At 50.8% G+C, this 15,969-nt stretch overlaps 2 protein-coding genes across 4 annotated transcripts; one reads left to right on the top strand and one right to left on the bottom strand.

Annotated features, from left to right (window-relative positions):
* Window positions 1-3,274: 3,274 nt before the first annotated feature.
* MRM3 (mitochondrial rRNA methyltransferase 3) lies at window positions 3,275-7,510 on the bottom strand. Its single transcript, XM_075904656.2, has 4 exons — window positions 7,275-7,510; window positions 6,712-6,956; window positions 5,820-5,987; window positions 3,275-5,002 (listed from the first exon to the last, which is right to left on the bottom strand). The coding sequence occupies exons 1-4, from the start codon at window positions 7,508-7,510 to the stop codon at window positions 4,428-4,430; spliced, it is 1,224 nt and encodes a 407-aa protein (XP_075760771.2). The 3' UTR covers window positions 3,275-4,427.
* GLOD4 (glyoxalase domain containing 4) lies at window positions 7,472-15,524 on the top strand. 3 transcript variants are annotated; one of them, XM_075904658.2, is made up of 9 exons: window positions 7,472-7,717; window positions 8,095-8,144; window positions 10,075-10,195; window positions 11,110-11,254; window positions 11,461-11,597; window positions 12,029-12,115; window positions 12,362-12,475; window positions 12,566-12,652; window positions 13,606-15,524. In XM_075904658.2, exons 1-9 carry the CDS (start codon window positions 7,628-7,630, stop codon window positions 13,669-13,671), a joined length of 897 nt encoding a protein of 298 aa, XP_075760773.2. In that variant the 5' UTR covers window positions 7,472-7,627; the 3' UTR covers window positions 13,672-15,524. The 3 variants fall into 3 exon arrangements, with proteins under 3 accessions (XP_075760773.2, XP_075760775.2, XP_089628337.1); XM_089772211.1 differs by having other exon boundaries at window positions 7,589-7,717; window positions 7,987-8,144; XM_075904660.2 differs by lacking the exon at window positions 12,566-12,652 and having other exon boundaries at window positions 12,362-12,529.
* The last annotated feature ends 445 nt before the right edge of the window (window positions 15,525-15,969 follow it).

Genomic DNA, 15,969 nt, shown 5'->3' with positions numbered 1-15,969 from the left:
TGTGCTGCTACCGCCCCTTGCATGCAGGTAGGTCCCAGTGCCTTGCCAGCGCTGAGTCCCATGCAGCCTCTGGACTGCACATAATTGTGGTGTTGGCCGTTTTTCAAAGGCGAAGCTGTTTCCTGGGCGAGGACATGACTAGCCCAAGGTTTGTAGTGAGTCGGTGGCCCATCCCAGCTGACGGGGGAGAGACTTGAACGTGTGTTTGGGCAGCTCGTGAATAGGTCTGCAGGGAGGCACACGCACACATCCGCACAGGAGGAATAATTCTGAGGGGGCGAGTCGCCGCACCCTCCCCCTCTCGAAGGAGGCGGTACTGTCCCCGCTTTGCAGGCCAGAGAGAGGGGTAAGACCGTGGCAGGGCTGCGCTAGGCCAGCTGCCTGGACTCGCAGGCCCCTGCTTAATTTGCCAGACCACGCTGCCTTTCATAACATATCAGCCGCTGACAGCCGGACAGTGTCCCCCTGGGGGCGTTTCCGCAGCTCTGTCGGCGCTCGTTTCCGTTGGCAGACCCGCACGTGCCCGATGGGGGGGGCGTGCTGGGGAGCCATGTGGTGGTTTGTGTTCTTGGATAGCTGGGGGCGTGCAAGCTGCCGCTTTCCCCTGCAGCCCATTTGTCACTTATGGCAGGACTGTAACCTCCCTTTCAGCCACGGTGCAGCAACCAAGGAGAGGAGGCGCTTGGGAACCAGCTGTGTGCACGACAGGAATTGGGTTACTCTAGACCGCGCAGACGGTGTGTCCGGCCAGGGGCTCTCCTTGGTGATCCTTGATTAGGTGCTGAATAACTAAACCCTGCAGCCAACAGAGCAGCAGAGGGATGGGTTGCTGGTAGCATTTCTCTGGGTTCTGGTCGGGGCTACTGTCCATTGTGCCAGGTGCCGCATGGAGCCTTTTGAGGGGGACGCCAGCTCCGGAGGGAGGGCCTGATGGCCACTAGGCCAGGGCTGTTCAGCAGCCCGTGAGATGGGTCAGTCTGGTTCAGAGGCCAGGCTGCCCGCCAGGGATCGCAGCCTCTTCCCGAGCTGCTGGGTGTGACTGACCCGCCCCATGCACTAGAACTTGCCACATGGTGATCAAGGTGCGGCGGGGAGGTCTGCCCCCGTTGGAGCTTACAGAGATTTCTCTCTAGCTGCTAATCGGCACCTTCCTCCAGGGATCACAGCCCTGAGCCACTCAGAATACACCACTGTAAGTGGAAGCTGCAGCAAAATCTCTTTCAGGAGCTTAAAACCCACGGGGCAGAGGGGAGGTGGCAAAGAAGAGATTCTGCAGACTGAAGTTTTGACCAAAGCTATGTGCCGAAAGTGGCTGAGAACAGGCTTGTCTGGGCTAGGTAATTGCTGCCAGACCCCACTGCCACCTCGTGCATGTTCTCTGGTGCCAGCTGGGGGTCCTGGTGCTTTCGGGGGAGAACGGGGTCCGTGCGGTTTGAATGAGAATCACAACGGCGTCCCCGTGGGACACTTGCTTCGTGCAGCACCGGCTGGTTCTAGACATTAGGCTGGGAGCAAGAGCCCAAGCAGAGGCTGAGAGATGCAATGCTGAGTCCATGACCTAGAATCACCTCGCACCGGGTGTGCTCAAGTGACCGCAGCAGCTCCACAGGGAGGGCTGAAGTGACGTGATGTTAGCATGATCCTGGCTCGTCCCTTGGCCGGGGCTGGCAGCTGGTTGGGAGAAAGCAGCTGTTCTGCTGATGTGCTTTCAGGCCTCACCCTGGCACTGCCCTTGGGAGAGAGAACTTGGCTGTTAAATGCTCCTTCCGGCAAGGGACAGGCTGCTTCCTCTGTGCATTTATCGAGCACCCAGTTGCCAAAAGGGCTGTGCTAAAACTGAATACAAGAGCCAAAGGACATGGTGGGCCCTTGCTAAACCCCTGTGCCCCCAGTGACCTCCTCTGGACATGGGTCTGTAGGACAAAAGGGGGGCTTGGCAGCAGCAAGTGTTCTCGTGGGAGAGCTCGCCTTTGGCTGCCCACTAAAACCAACGTGAGAAGTTGGGGAAACAGCCTCCGGCACCAAGGGGCGTCCTGTAACTCAGTCCTGCTGCTCCTCTGGGCCAGGACAGGACGGAGCATCGAGTGTCCACTTCCAGTGGCCTGTGATCCCCCGAGCCAGGCCTGCCACCGTACAGGCTTCCAGCTTGCAGGGGGGACCAGGAGCGCTGCGTTCTTACAGAACGTACCCTTTGGCTGTCTCCTGCACGGCCCAGAGCCTGCCTGCCCGATGGGGGAAGGCCCCTCCAGGCACGTGCCATAGAAGGGCTCATGCCACAGGTCTTTCCCTCTCCTTCCTGCCGAGTTATCTGTGCTCTAGGGGGCACCCAGAACAAATCTGCTCTCTGCACAGCCAGCAGGCATGACCGATACCGCCACCTGCTGGCCGCAGGCTTCCCCTGCGATACTGCCCACTGCTAAGGTGAGGGTTAAACTCCAGCCAAGCATGTTTGAGGGCAGCATTGGAAAAATGAGTCTTTAGCACAGCGGTTCCCAACCTTTTCCAGATGGGGACCCATTTTGACAATTCAAAAATGGGGAGAGGAGAGAGGGCAGAGACACTGGGCGACCCATAGGTTGGGGAACCCTGCTTTAGCAGAACTGACCTGGCCCTAACTGTGCTATAAAGCATCACCCAGCAGGCACAGATCAGTCACACACAAGCGCTGCTACCACGTGCGTCTGCTCTACAGGCGAACGCCCTGCTGGTTGTCCCTGGCCTCCTGCGGGGGTCGGTGTTTCTTGAGCCAACATTGCTTGTTACTAAGGAACTCCATTAATTGGAAGAGCTTCCTGCCCCTCTCCACCAGCAGCTCTTCCTTTGCCAAATCTGGATGGGGCATGAAGGTCACCATAGGAATGTGGCAGCTGCCACGATAACACGATTTTCCACAGACCAGCAGTGTACATGACAGACTTGATCTATGCAGTGTTTGGGGGGGGGGGTTCCACCTTTTCAGATGTCAGACCTCTGCATCCCTACTATGTGCTCCTCCTCTTGCCTGCCTCATTTGTCTGGTCTGCCAAGGGAACTTTGGAACTGATTTAAGCTATTGCCATTAACACTAACAGCTGTGAGTACTTGCCCACGTTTTTCATCATGTTTCTTTGTGCAAAGCTGGACCTGCTGGCTCCAGGCTTATGGGAGAAGGGGAGAAAATACCACAACCTGTTGTTCTACTGCAGCACATGCAGTGGGCCCTTCCCCCTGCAGTTGTGTTTAAGGGGCATAGGGGAAAGCTTGCTGGCTTGCCCTGGAAGGAACCTGGCCCAAAGCCGTTCCACAGGAACTGTTTATTTAAACACACAAGGCTGCCTGAACAAACAGGCCTGGGGCGAGAGAACCACATTCCAAAGAGCAGCTCTGGAGATGCACAGCCAGCAGGCTCCCTGCCAGAGCTGATTAGCCACTCCATGTCCTCCACTGGGGGGTTTACAGAGTGCTAGCAACACTACATCCAAAGGGATTTTACTGCCGGTTTCTGGCACTTCAATGCAGAGGTGTTTCCCCTACTAAAACATGGAAGTCAGTCGGGTTTTATGCTAGAACCCCTGGTGAGCCCTTGTACAATTCAACTTTCACTTCATCCCTGCTGCCCTGGCTCTTCTCTTCCCCACCCCACTGGCAGCCCACCGAAGCTCTTAGTAAGAACCTCCGGTGTGTCCTTTGTGTGTCAGCCGTGCAGCATGGCCATCCACCTCGTCTTTAAACAAACAGAATCATCTCTGTGGCAAACAGCGAGCGGGGCCCAGAGAGACTCCCCCGCCCTTTCCTGCCGGGATGGGGATGCATCAGCTCCAGCAGACGAGGCTCCTGGGGGTAACTATAACCCGCACCCACACTACACAACTTAGCCTTTGCTCATACCACTCTCAGTAACACCAGTGGCAACCCACTGCTGCTCATGAACTAGCTTCCTGGACAATCTAGAAATGGGAGTGTTAGTGCTTTCGATGGCCCCGAAGGAGAGGAGCCAGCATGGATTTGAGGCCTTAGGCTTGCTCAGTAGGGATTTCAGCTGAATCGCTGTGTTGGCAACCGCCAAGTCCTACCACTACCTCTGAGAATGGCTCTCTGCTAAGCCCCTTAAAGCACTCCAAGGGACCCAGTCAGAACAGCAACAGTGGCCAAGGCCTACTCTCTCCACAGCCTACGCCTTGATGTCAGCCACAGCTAAGTTTGGACACTCTCCTCCAAGTTCCCTGCGTCCCACCGGCTCACGAACAGCCAGTGCAGATGGTGGACACTCAATGGAGATGCTGACAGTTGAACATGGGCATGGACCTCTCTGGGGCAGGTCTGTTGAACAGCTCTGGTTCCCTGAATAGCAGCTGCAAAACCTGTTTTATTGACTCCCTTGCAAGCTGCCTGCCCAGGAACATACAGAAGAGGTGGTGCTTTCTGTGCAGAATAGTCTCCTGCACAGATTAGCTCAAGGCAGGGAACTTCTGCCTTTTGCTTTCTTGCTTCTCCCTCAACTGCAATTGCCTCTTCCCCTCAAACAACAGGATGCTCGCGGCCATGGCTGAGTTCAAACTGTCCACGCCAGGGATCAAGGGAATAACCAGTCTCCTCCCCCCCGTGCTCTCTGCTAGCTGAAAGGCTTGTGCGCTCAAACCCTGGGTCTCCCCACCAATCACCACTGCCACTGGTGTCTGTGTCCAGTTCTCGTGGTAGCACTGAGCTTCAAGCTCTGGCAGCCAGGCCTCGTCTGTTCTCTGCTCCTCCTCCTCGCTCTCGGATTCCAAAGCCAAATCCTCTCGGTTTATCTGAGCCTTTAAATTGTGAGGTCTGGAAACCCAGCCATAGCTGCTGGCCTTTCCGGACATATCCTCATCCTGGTTTTGAGCTCGTGGGTCGTGGTTGTCAGCCACGTGGACCAGCGTGTCTCCGGGAAGATAGTTGGGAATGAATTCCCACTCCAGATTGGCAATGATGGGTAGGCGGAAGTGAGCCCCCATGCCTGCACGAAGCACTTTGGGCTCCCAAGGATCCACACAGCCTGTAACAGAAAGCAGTGAAGGTGCAAGAGGTTAGTGGGGAGCAAAGGCTGCAAGAAGAGTATGCATTCAGTGCCCAGTGCCACTGAAAAACGACAAAGGAGACTTCTTAAAAGCCCCCTGGAACAAGCCATTGTCCACTACAGCCAGGAGGAGTTACATGGGCCTTTGATATGAGCACCACACAAACTGGAAAACTAACCACTCCTCAGCCCCTTCAGTATGCAGTTACTGATGAGGTGCTGTATCTGTGACCCTGCCTTTGTTCCAGACCCCTGCACTTGCTCAGTATCATGGGAATATCCACAGAACATATAGCAGGTTTAAAACTAATAAAAGAAAGTTCTTCTTCACACAGCGCGTAGTCAACCTGTGGAACTCCTTGCCAGAGGAGGTTGTGAAGGCTAGGACTATAACAGAGTTCAAAGAGAAGCTAGATAATTTCATGGAGGTTAGGTCCATAAAAGGCTATTAGCCAGGGGATAGAAATGGTGTCCCTGGCCTCTGTTTATCAGAGGCTGGAGAGGGATGGCACAAGACAAATCGTTTGATCATTGTCTTCAGTCCACCCCCTCTGAGGCACCTGGCACTGGCCACTGTCGGCAGACAGGACACTGGGCTAGATGGACCTTTGGTCTGACCCAGTACGGCCATTCTTATGTTCTTACGTAATATCCAACATGGTGTGAGCTGTTTATTTCCATCCATGCCAAATGAATTCTCACAACTCTTCCAAACAGTTGATTTTCCACTAAACTCTCCTCATCCCCCAGACCTGAAGCCTTCCCCGAGTCTTGCTCTCCAGAGGCAGGGGCCTACCTTTGGTGAGCAGCACTTTGCTGCAGCCTGCTCCAGCTGCAGATCTCAGGATCGTTCCCAGGTTTCCAGGGTCACGGAGATTGTCACAGATAAGGGACAGAGGCAGCGAATTCCTTTGCTGGATAGCTGGGTAGGTCATCTTGGCATGGTCAGGTCTGGAAAAGATCCCTGAGAAAACGGAAGGAGAGAGCCGCATTGGCACAAGGACTCTCTTGCTCTTCCCGCCTGTTTTAATCACCACCGATTTAAATGACACTTCTGCAGTGGAACCAGAAGTATTGGAGTTAGGCTGAGGAGCAGTGTTGCTGGAGTTGGACTGGGCTGTTTTCCTAGTAAAGTCCACTAGAATGTGAAAGATTAACTGGTAAGCATCAGCCTTAATAGGTGATGCTTACTGGTTCTAGTTAACCAGCAGAGGCCAGAGCAGTCGTTCCCTGTGGTTGGGGGCTACTCCAGCCCAAATAGGCTGGAGCATGCCCCTTTAATTGGTAACTAGCTAAACTTTGCATTTAACCAGTTAGTCAATTAAATGGGATTTTACATCCCTACACATTATTTAAAAAACTCTAATTGGGCTGCCACAGGGTACCTCTCTCACCAAGCATCATAGACCTACCCCTCAAAGCCACTACATGTGTTAATCATCCTCCAAGCCTTCAGGACATGTAGTTGTCTCCTTGAAATAGAGGGGAAAGTTTCAAGTCGGTCTATCAAGTCAGTCTGAGTGAAAGTAGGAAAATCCTTCCTCTAGCCTAATCCCCTTGAAACCCATGTCACCGGCTGAGTAACAGGAATAGTCCACTGAAGTGACAGTCAAGTTGTATTCCTCACTCTGTTTTAATAAAGGATAACGGACAGCTGCACTTATTTGCTCTTTCTAAAGCAAACTTACCGATCAGCCCTTGAGGCGCTACGAGGTCAGACCAGTTCTTAATGTCTTCAAACTTCACCTTCAGGAGCGTGGTTTTCTTCAGCTTTTCCTCGGGCAGCTCTCTCAGGTGCCCCGCCGTACTGAAGAAGAGAGTCTGCGGCACCACGCCAGCGTCCAGGGCGTCCTTGATCAGCCTGTGGCCCTCCAGCAGGATCTTGCCGTGCTTCTCGCGGAACTTCCTCGACTTGGCGATCGTCACCACTTTCCTAGAGAGAAGACCCGGCGAGGCGGGAAACCGCTTTGGAGTCTGCGCGCGGGAGGCACCGTTCTCAGCCCCCTTCGCCTCAGGCGGGGCGAGCAGCGGCGCCAGGTCTCAAGCAGGAAGGGGGGCGGGAGCCGAGGCGGTGGCCGCGCAGGAAGCCGCCTCGGGGCCTGGCCCTGCCGGGCTTCCCGGGACCTGCCCCCCCCCCCCGAAGCGCCCCGGGACCGGCGGGGGCCCTAGCGCAGGGCGCGGAGGGATCTCGCAGCACCACGTGACGCGCACGTGGCACCCACGCGAGGGGAGGGGGCGGGGCGGCCCTTACCCCAGCCTCCTGTCGCCCAGCGCGGCCTTCTCGTAGCGCAGCCCCGGCTCGGCCGAGCTCCTCTCCGGCCGGGCCCCCTTCGGCTCCGCCGCCCTCGGCTCCGCGCGCGGGGGCAGCACGCGGACCGGGCTCCGCCTCAGCGCCCGCACCCCGCGCCGCCCCGCGCCCGCCCCGGCCGGCCGGGCCCGCAGCAAGGGGGCGACGAGGGCCCGCGCGAGGGAGCGGAGCGCCGCCATCTTGGCCGCCACGCCCACGGGACCCTGGCCGGATATCCGGCCCGGCTCCGCCCGCTTGCCGTTGGGTGTCTGTGCGTCATCGCCGTGCGCCGGAAGTAGGGCGCGAAGGGGGCGGAAATGGGAGGCCGCCGCGCGCTGCACTTTGTGTTCAAAGTGGGCAACCGCCGCCAGAGCGCCCGTTTCTACCGCGACGTGCTGGGCATGAGGGTGAGGGCGGGGCCCGAGAGATCTGCCCCGCAACGCGCCCCCCCAGCCCGGCCCTAGGCGGCCCGGGAGCCCTGCGGTGGGGGCGAGGGGGGGCTGAGGTGAGGTGGGGGGGACGAGGGGGGGCTGAGGTGAGGTGGGGGGAACGAGGGAGGGTAGGGTGGGGTGAGGTGGGTGGGGGCGGGGGGGGCTGAGGTAGGGTGAGGTGAGGGGGGGAATCCGCCCCCCCCCCCCGGGACACGCAGCCTGACGCTGAGCCTGCTCCCTTGCAGCCCGGCCCGTGTTGCCGCGGAGCGTTTGCGCCCTGAGCCGTGTATCGGGGCCTGCTCCGTGCTACGGGCTCGGTAGGTTTGACGTGTGGCTTGTGCTCCCTCTGCCAGATTCTCCGACACGAAGAATTTGAGGAAGGCTGCAAAGCTACTTGCAATGGGTGTGTAACGTCTTTCTCCTTTGAGTCTTAAAATAGGGACGGAAGCGACCAGTCTAGTAGTCGACGACCCGATAACCCTCAGCTGGTCAGGTAGCCGAGTCAACTACTCAACAGCTTGCTTCCCCCCACCTTGCTGCTTCTGTATCAGAGGCAGCAGAGGTGGGGGGTGCAGGAGCCGCTGCTGGAGAGAACCAGCTTAAAAGTCGGTTCCCTGCATCACCATCTCCACAGTACACAGGGTGGGATGCAGGGGAGGCTCTCACTGGCTCCTGGGCTGCTGCTCCTCTGCACTTTAAATGTAGTAAGGGCCGGGCAGCTCTTGCTACATTTAAAATCCAAAGGCACAGCAGTCCTAGTCCCGGCTCACACCAGGTCTGGGACCTATCTCCACTACAGCTCTGCAGTTTGATGCAAGCACCCTGGCTCCTACTACATGTAATCTGCGGAGCAGCAGTGGGGGTAGTTCCTGGGTTGACTAAGCTTATAGTCAAATTGTATTGACTACCCGATTAGCCAATTACCCAATTCTTAGCATCTTGAATCTAAAACAGCTGCAGAGGCTAACTAACCAAATGGGATTACTTATAGCTTGTTGAACATACTTGTTAACTGTTGCTCATTTCCTTTTAAGAAAATAATAATGCACCTTATGTGTGTGTGGTGCTCACAGTGGGACATAAGCATTTGTATACCAGAGCAACATTCTGCTTAGTCACGTAGGCTCAGATCTTGAAAGGTAGACAGACACCTAAACACCTTTGATCTAGGCCACAGTTCTTGAATGAGATTTCTACTTCATGGTTTTGGGCATTTATTGTATTGTGTTTATTAATAGCAGGGTGTCTAGGACGTTGGGTGGGTATCTTCTTATCTTAAATCCAAATAAATACACTAAAATAAAATATTCTGCTACTGCCGGCAGCTTTTGATGCTTTTCAAAATGAAAGCATTTATAATATATTGTCTAACTGTACAATTTGCCTATGTCATGATGAGGAAATAACTTTTTGACTCCGCCTAGTGAGCAGCTTATGTGCTGAAATATGAAGCTTCAGGGCACCTAATTTTATCCTGGCTCTTGCACTGTAGTGCAGTTCCTATGCCTGGGAAATTGTGGTTCAAATCATACGAAAAGCGCTGTTGTTCATTCATTGTGATTGCTGCGCGGTTGTGCCTTCCCGGTCACACGTAGACAGAGCTTCCAAGGGAAAGTAAAGGGGTGACTTGATTACAGTGTATAAGAACCAACATGGGAATCCAAGTATTTGGTAACAGGTGGGGGGCTGCTCCTGGGTACTGGTCAACTGGTGTCTTGTAACCATCAGCCAGTAAGGTACCTGTTCACATCCCTAGTATGAATTTCTGCACCTTCCTGAAGTGTCTGGCTCTGCTGTCAGGGATAGGATACTGGATTAGCTGGACCACTTGTTTATTCTGGTAGGCTTTGTCTACACTTGCGGCTTCTTGCGCGAGTAATATGCAAATGAGGCTAAGCGTGGAATATCGCCAAGCCTCATTTGCATACCTAATGAGCCACCATTTTTTTCAGAAGAAGCTCTTGCGCAAGAAGGAGCGTCTACACTGCCCCTTCTTGCACAAGAAAAACCCTCTTGCGCAATGCCATTACACCTATTACTTTTCAGGAAGAATGGCATTGCGCAAGAGCGTTTTTCTTGTGCAAGAAGGGGCAGTGTAGATGCTCCTTCTTGAGCAAGAGGCTCTTTTGAAAAAAAATGTTGGCTCATTAGGTATCCAAATGAGGCTTGGCGATATTCCACGCTTAGCCTCATTTGCATATTACTCGCGCAAGAAGCCGTGAGTGTAGACATAGCTGTAATGTCGTTTTTGCCCTGAGGGATTTCTAACTAGTGTGTGCGATGGAGGGGTTGTTTCTGATACTGACTGCAAATAAATGTGATGGTTGTCCTAGCCCTTATGATGGAAAGTGGAGTAAAACAATGGTGGGCTACGGACCCGAAGATGATCATTTTGTGGCAGAGCTGACCTACAATTATGGAGTAGGAGAGTATCGACTCGGCAGTGACTTTCTGGTAAATATCACTTGCCATCCTAATGTTGTTTGTTCTTATTGTGAGCATTTTGCTTGCATCCTGGATGCTCTGCCGAGAGGCTGTTTGATTCCCTATGTATTTTTGTTCCTTGAGGAAAATCTCGTGGGTGCTGTTTGCATGTCTTTTGTGTGGGGAGGGGTTCCTTGTGCTCATGCTGCAGCTGGGGGGAGGGAACATTTGTATATGTTCCAGAGGGCATGAACTGCAGCGTTCTTTCTTATTCCCCCTGCCTTCCAGCCAAGGAGGAGCTCGCTTTTTCTCCTCCCAGTGCAGGTATTATGTGCACTCATTGTTTCCCTAATATCCTGTTCTTCCCCCTGTGGCATCAGGGAGGGGTGCGTGGCCAGGGAAGCCATTCATCGCTAAGGTGGCAGATCTGTGGATTTGATTCAGCCACTGCCGCTGCCAAATCTGGTTGGTGTGTGCTGTTCTAGTGTGCTTTGCAAAGACAGGGAGGGCCAGGATCTGGCCCTCACTCTCTGCTTCATGTTTCTCTGTTGACTAAGAGACGTATTGACCTCAGAGTGGTATTAATTGCATAGAAGCAAGATAACTAGCCTCTCAAAGGCTGTGTAGACCCTTGTTCAGGATGGCTCTAGCTCTTACTGCAGACCCATTGTGTAATGGTTTCCTGAGAGAGAGAAGGCAGATGATTGAAAAGCTGGGGGCAAGGCTGTTGAGGTCTCCTTGACACCAGTAGGTATTTTAGCCTGGGGTATAGAGCAGCACCAGAGAGCGATGATTCCTCTTCCTGGCAATGGGTGAAGATTAGGATTCCATGTGGATGCTTTGAGATCTATCCGCTGACTTCAGTGCCGTTAGCCAAAAAGATGGTGTTGGTATATCTTTGAACTGATCTATTGGTGCATGTTTGTGCTTCGTTTCCTCGCTAGGGCATGACTCTGATGTCCAGCCAGGCGGTGAGCAATGCCAGGAAGATGGCATGGCCCCTCAAAGAAGTTGCAACGGGTTTATTTGAAACTGAAGCCCCAGGAGGCTATAAGTTCTTCTTGGAAGACACAGAGCAACCAAAGCAAGGTATCTCACACTTAGCCTTTTCTCTGCTTGAAGACTGAGAACCGGAACATCAGAAAAGGTTGCAAATCTAACTTGGCCAAGATGTACAGAAATACGTGCCTGCTGTAGGTTGTTGCTGTTTGTTTTCGAACAGCATAGTTACAAAAACCTAGAGTTTAAAACTACGACATCCACACCACTAATAGGAAACTATTACAATCTTGCAGATCCTGTGCTAAAAGTAACTCTCGCAGTCTCAAACCTGCAGAAGTCTGTTAGCTACTGGTCTGATCTGCTGGGAATGAAAGTTTATGAAACAGATGAGGAAAAGCAGAGAGCTTTGCTAGGCTATGCAGATAACCAGGTTAGTCACTGAGAAAAATGACCATTCGTTGAGAACCCCAGTTGCTCGGGGAAGAGGCACAAATGTTAAGATACCAGGAAATATGGTGATTTTGAGTGAAAATGGAAATTAGTGTCTGCGCTGCTCTTGCCACAGGGGTGTTAAAATGAGCATGAGATTATCCACTCAGTAATTTGCAGTCAGAATTTGTCAGATGCGCAGAGTGAATCGTTTTGCTTTTGTGTTGGTTTTGGATCTGCTTGCAGCCTCTGTGTTAACGTTGCACTGCTACCATAATGCACTGGGAAATAAGCGTCTGCGGCTTTGATGTGATTAACTTATTACGTAACGCTGATTAGCATGCATGCAAAAGTGGAGTAAAAATTGTATGAATTCTTTGTCTACAGATTAGTTTCCCTGAAAGCTAGACTCTCTCACTCCCTCTCTTTCAGTGTAAATTGGAGCTGCAGGGCATTGGGGGAGCGGTGGATCACGGCACAGCTTTTGGGCGGATTGCCTTCTCTTGCCCCAAAGAAGAGGTAACAGTCTGATTTCCTTCTTCCCCAGCCCTTTCCTTTATTGCTTGGGGTGGCCATGTGGAGGGTGACTCCGGGTAATACCAACAGCCACTTGAAGGTCTGTATAGGAACAAGATAAGAACATCAAAGAAAAGTTCTGTTTAACTTTCTCTTGGTGAGACTGTGATGGTGCTGAGACATGGGCAGGGTAACTGATTGCAGCCAGATAGGACACATCTGACCTTCAGCTCACCCTTTGTTTTTCAGCTGCCAAACATTGAAGCACTGATGAAAAAGGAGAAGCAGAAGATTCTAACACCCCTAGTTAGCTTGGACACCCCTGGAAAAGCAACAGTGCAAGTGGTTATCCTGGCTGATCCCGTGAGTGGTGTTTGAAATAGTGACAGATTTCACTTGAATTCAGTCTTCCCCCAGGTAATTTCACTTTCTCCCCTGTTAAATCTGGTTTAGGATGGCCATGAAATCTGCTTTGTAGGAGACGAAGCCTTTAGAGAGCTTTCCATGCTGGACCCTAACGGCAACAAGATGTTAGATGACGTAAGTCACGTGTGCTCTGTATTGTTTCCTTGGTGAGGGGACTGAAATGCATAGACTGCCTCTATCTTGTAAAGTCCCAATATGGTCCAGTGCCCTTCCAGTTGTTCAGAGGCAGCTGCCCTGTGTTCCAAAGGGGGTCTTTCACGTGAGTGCTTCATGCTTCACTGCTAAAATCCCAAGTAGCTTTTGGGACTTGCCTCTGCATCCTGGAAAGAATTTTCCTTCCCTGTTCTTGTGGCAGCTGGTGGGTGGCTACCAGCATTCCCTCTAAGCTGTGCAGCAGTTCAGCTTCACAAGTGATTAATCAGCCCCGTCATTCAGTCAGCTCCATGCATGTAGCCCTGAGCCTGTGACTGGGCGGAGCTGATTAATCTCCTGTGAAGCTGAGCTGCCCTGTAGCTGAAAGGGACCACTGGTTGCTACCCTTCACTTCAGAGGTGGCTGTAGAATGGAAGATGCTAGAGGTGCAGAGTATCAGTTACAAGTCAACCGAAGTAGTGGTGGAAACAGGCTTGTTGGTTGTAACTACAGTAAGGTCAGCGCAGGATAACAGTGTCACACAATAATGGGCGGCGGCTACAGAAAAGTCTGTCTGCAAACCAGAAGGAAGTGTCAGCAGGAGACAGTGATCCTGAATGTCTGTCTTGCCAAGTCACTTTGATACATTTATCTGGTGCAGCAGTGACAGTTGCTCACCGTACCTTTAAGTTGCTTCTGAAACTGCTTGCATCGGTGCAGGGAGAGTGTCTGTTTTACAGCGTGGTAGGATGGTTTGCTTTAGGTAATCACACATCAACTTGAGAGGGGGTCAGCATTGGTGACTACATCAATCACCCAGTTGTTTGACAGGCTGGCGCTAACCCAGATAGAATCCTGGGTACGTTTTCTTTTGTAAATGGCTGTTGTTTTAATTACTTTATCATTGTACAAATTGTTCGCTTCTATTTGTACAGGCGATGGCAGCGGACAAAAGTGACGAGTGGTTTGCCAAGCACAAAATACAGAAGGCTTCTGCTTAGCTCAAGAGAATGACTTTGTAAGCAGCCTTTTAGCTGCTAAATGCCTGTAAAATGTGTCCGGTTTTGTGCTCATGTTACCCCCTTTTAGTGAGAGTGTGAAAAGTCCTGGGCTTTAAGTTAGAACTGGATTTTTTTTTTTAGAGGCAGAAGTGCATGGGAGAAAAGGGGGAAAGTTCAGTTGTGCTGTTCTCGGTAGATTGAGTACTTGATTTCGTAACATGGGAGCAATGAACTTGTAACAGTCAGACCCTTTAAAGTTTTTCTCTTTCCTTTTTGGATTGAAAAGGACCTGAGGTTAGCCTAGAAATGTGCAGATCTCTGCTACAGTGTGTATACAGCTGTCTTTGTGCTGGGATTTAGGAGTGAAAAAAATCTCAATTTCAAATTCACCCTGTTAAATAAGGCCAGAGCCAATTCACTGCATGCACTAAAACAGACCATTAGCAAGGGGGGATCAGAAGAAGAAATAACTAAATCGATGACACTATTTTATTCTGATTGGCAGTTTTCTTCCAAAAAATATCTTGCTGCTAAACATGACAGAATAACAGTTTGGCTCGGAGTTGAGTGGGGGCGGGAGAGGACTCATTGAAAATGCTGAAAAACTTGCTTTCAAAACAAAGTATAGGTTAAAGAATAAAACAAATGCTATAAGGATGGTTGGGTTCATTCATAGAACTTATCTCCTTGAAGTGAGAGGGACAACATGAAGGGTAGCACACTACAAGTCTGTTTGCTGTTATATTACAGGGCATTTTGCAATGTCCGTGGTGTTAGCAATGCTTGGTTTGCCACACATAGAAGAGAAAAGGTGTATTGTGAACAGTGCCTGTATTGTACTTTTATGACGGACTAAAGCTGGAACTGGGAGCGTGTCTACATGCAGAATTTGATGAGCACAATTATACAAATACTTGGAGTAGCAGTCCTGCTGTGGCTATGCAGGTCAAGTTTCCTATGCAAGAAAACCCTAAGGTTGGCATCGAGAAATCTCTCGCTGAAGCCAAATGTAAATGGATGACTAAGTTGCTGTGAACAGATATATGCTTAAAATATTTGAACATGGCTTATTTTTCCAAACAAACATTAACCAGATCAGTCATTGGAGTACCAATGAGAATACCGTGATGAGCTCGGTACAAATGCCTAAATCAACAAAATGTAAAATACATGGACCAAGCTTCTTGGCTATCAAACCATCAAAACCCAAAGGTGTGACATAGACCTTAAAATACTGGGCAAGATCAAGGGATGGAATTGGATTATTTTTTCTTAGTAGTATGTGCCAATTTTCCATATCAGAATTTCCAAAGAGTGCTCCAGTGACAGATTCAGGAAGGACCAGCATAGAATTTAAAATGTGTGACCTCATTGATACAGCTGAGAAACGTGTTCCAAGGTACTGTGGCAAAAGCTTTGCTTTGTCTCTAGTGCTATTCTAGCTCTTCTTCCACTTCCCCACTCAGCATAAGATCCTAGCCCCATCTCAAACTGTCCTTTCAGGCAAGAGGAAATGAGGCTGTTTTGGAGTGTGAGGAAGGGACTAGGCCTGTCCTATGGTTTTCCTGCACATTAAACTGCATTATATCTAACCGCAGCACACAAATATGTAACATTCCACATGGGGGTTGGCTGGGATTATGTAGCAAACTAGAACTAGTCAGAACTGATTTCTTGTGTGAGGGTAAGAGAAAACTGACCCATGAACAGCTGTCATGAAATTAGCTTTCTTGTTAATTCTGTAATTTCACAGCTTGTCTTTCTCTCAGAGGTCTGACCTGAATGCCTCCCATTGCTGATGGAACTGTAGAATCAGTGCGTTCTGAATAAATATCTACAATATAGATACTCTCTGCATAGTCTTACTAGTTTTTAATATTTCTCTGGGGAAAGTTAAATTAGCCTCTTGTGGTTCAAACCAAGTGAACATAAATGAGCTAGTAAGTAAATGTCACCCCCTCACTTTCATTCAATTCCTTAACATAAACACCAGAATATTTGAAATTAGTCTGGTTAAGCGGAAAAGGGTCACTTAGCATTCAGCTTCTCACCATTTTGGAGCTAAACTTTTTTTTTTTTTTTTTTTTTTTTTTTTTGGTCCAATTAGGTAGCAATGATAATAAAACAAAAAACATGACAAGAAAAAGTAGCTTAATATTGGAACGATAGTGGTCCTTTTACTATACTTTTCCCCTTGGTTTTTAGAAGTCATAGGCTATGTCCACACTACATGTTTTTGTGGCAGAAAATATGCTAATTAGGAACTCATTAGCATGAGTCACGACATCAGCATATTTT

This window comes from Pelodiscus sinensis, chromosome 21 (assembly GCF_052426305.1).
Source record: "Pelodiscus sinensis isolate ZL-2025 chromosome 21, ASM5242630v1, whole genome shotgun sequence".
NCBI classification, from domain to species: domain Eukaryota; kingdom Metazoa; phylum Chordata; order Testudines; family Trionychidae; genus Pelodiscus; species Pelodiscus sinensis.
This window is presented reverse-complemented; position numbering and strand designations above follow the sequence as displayed.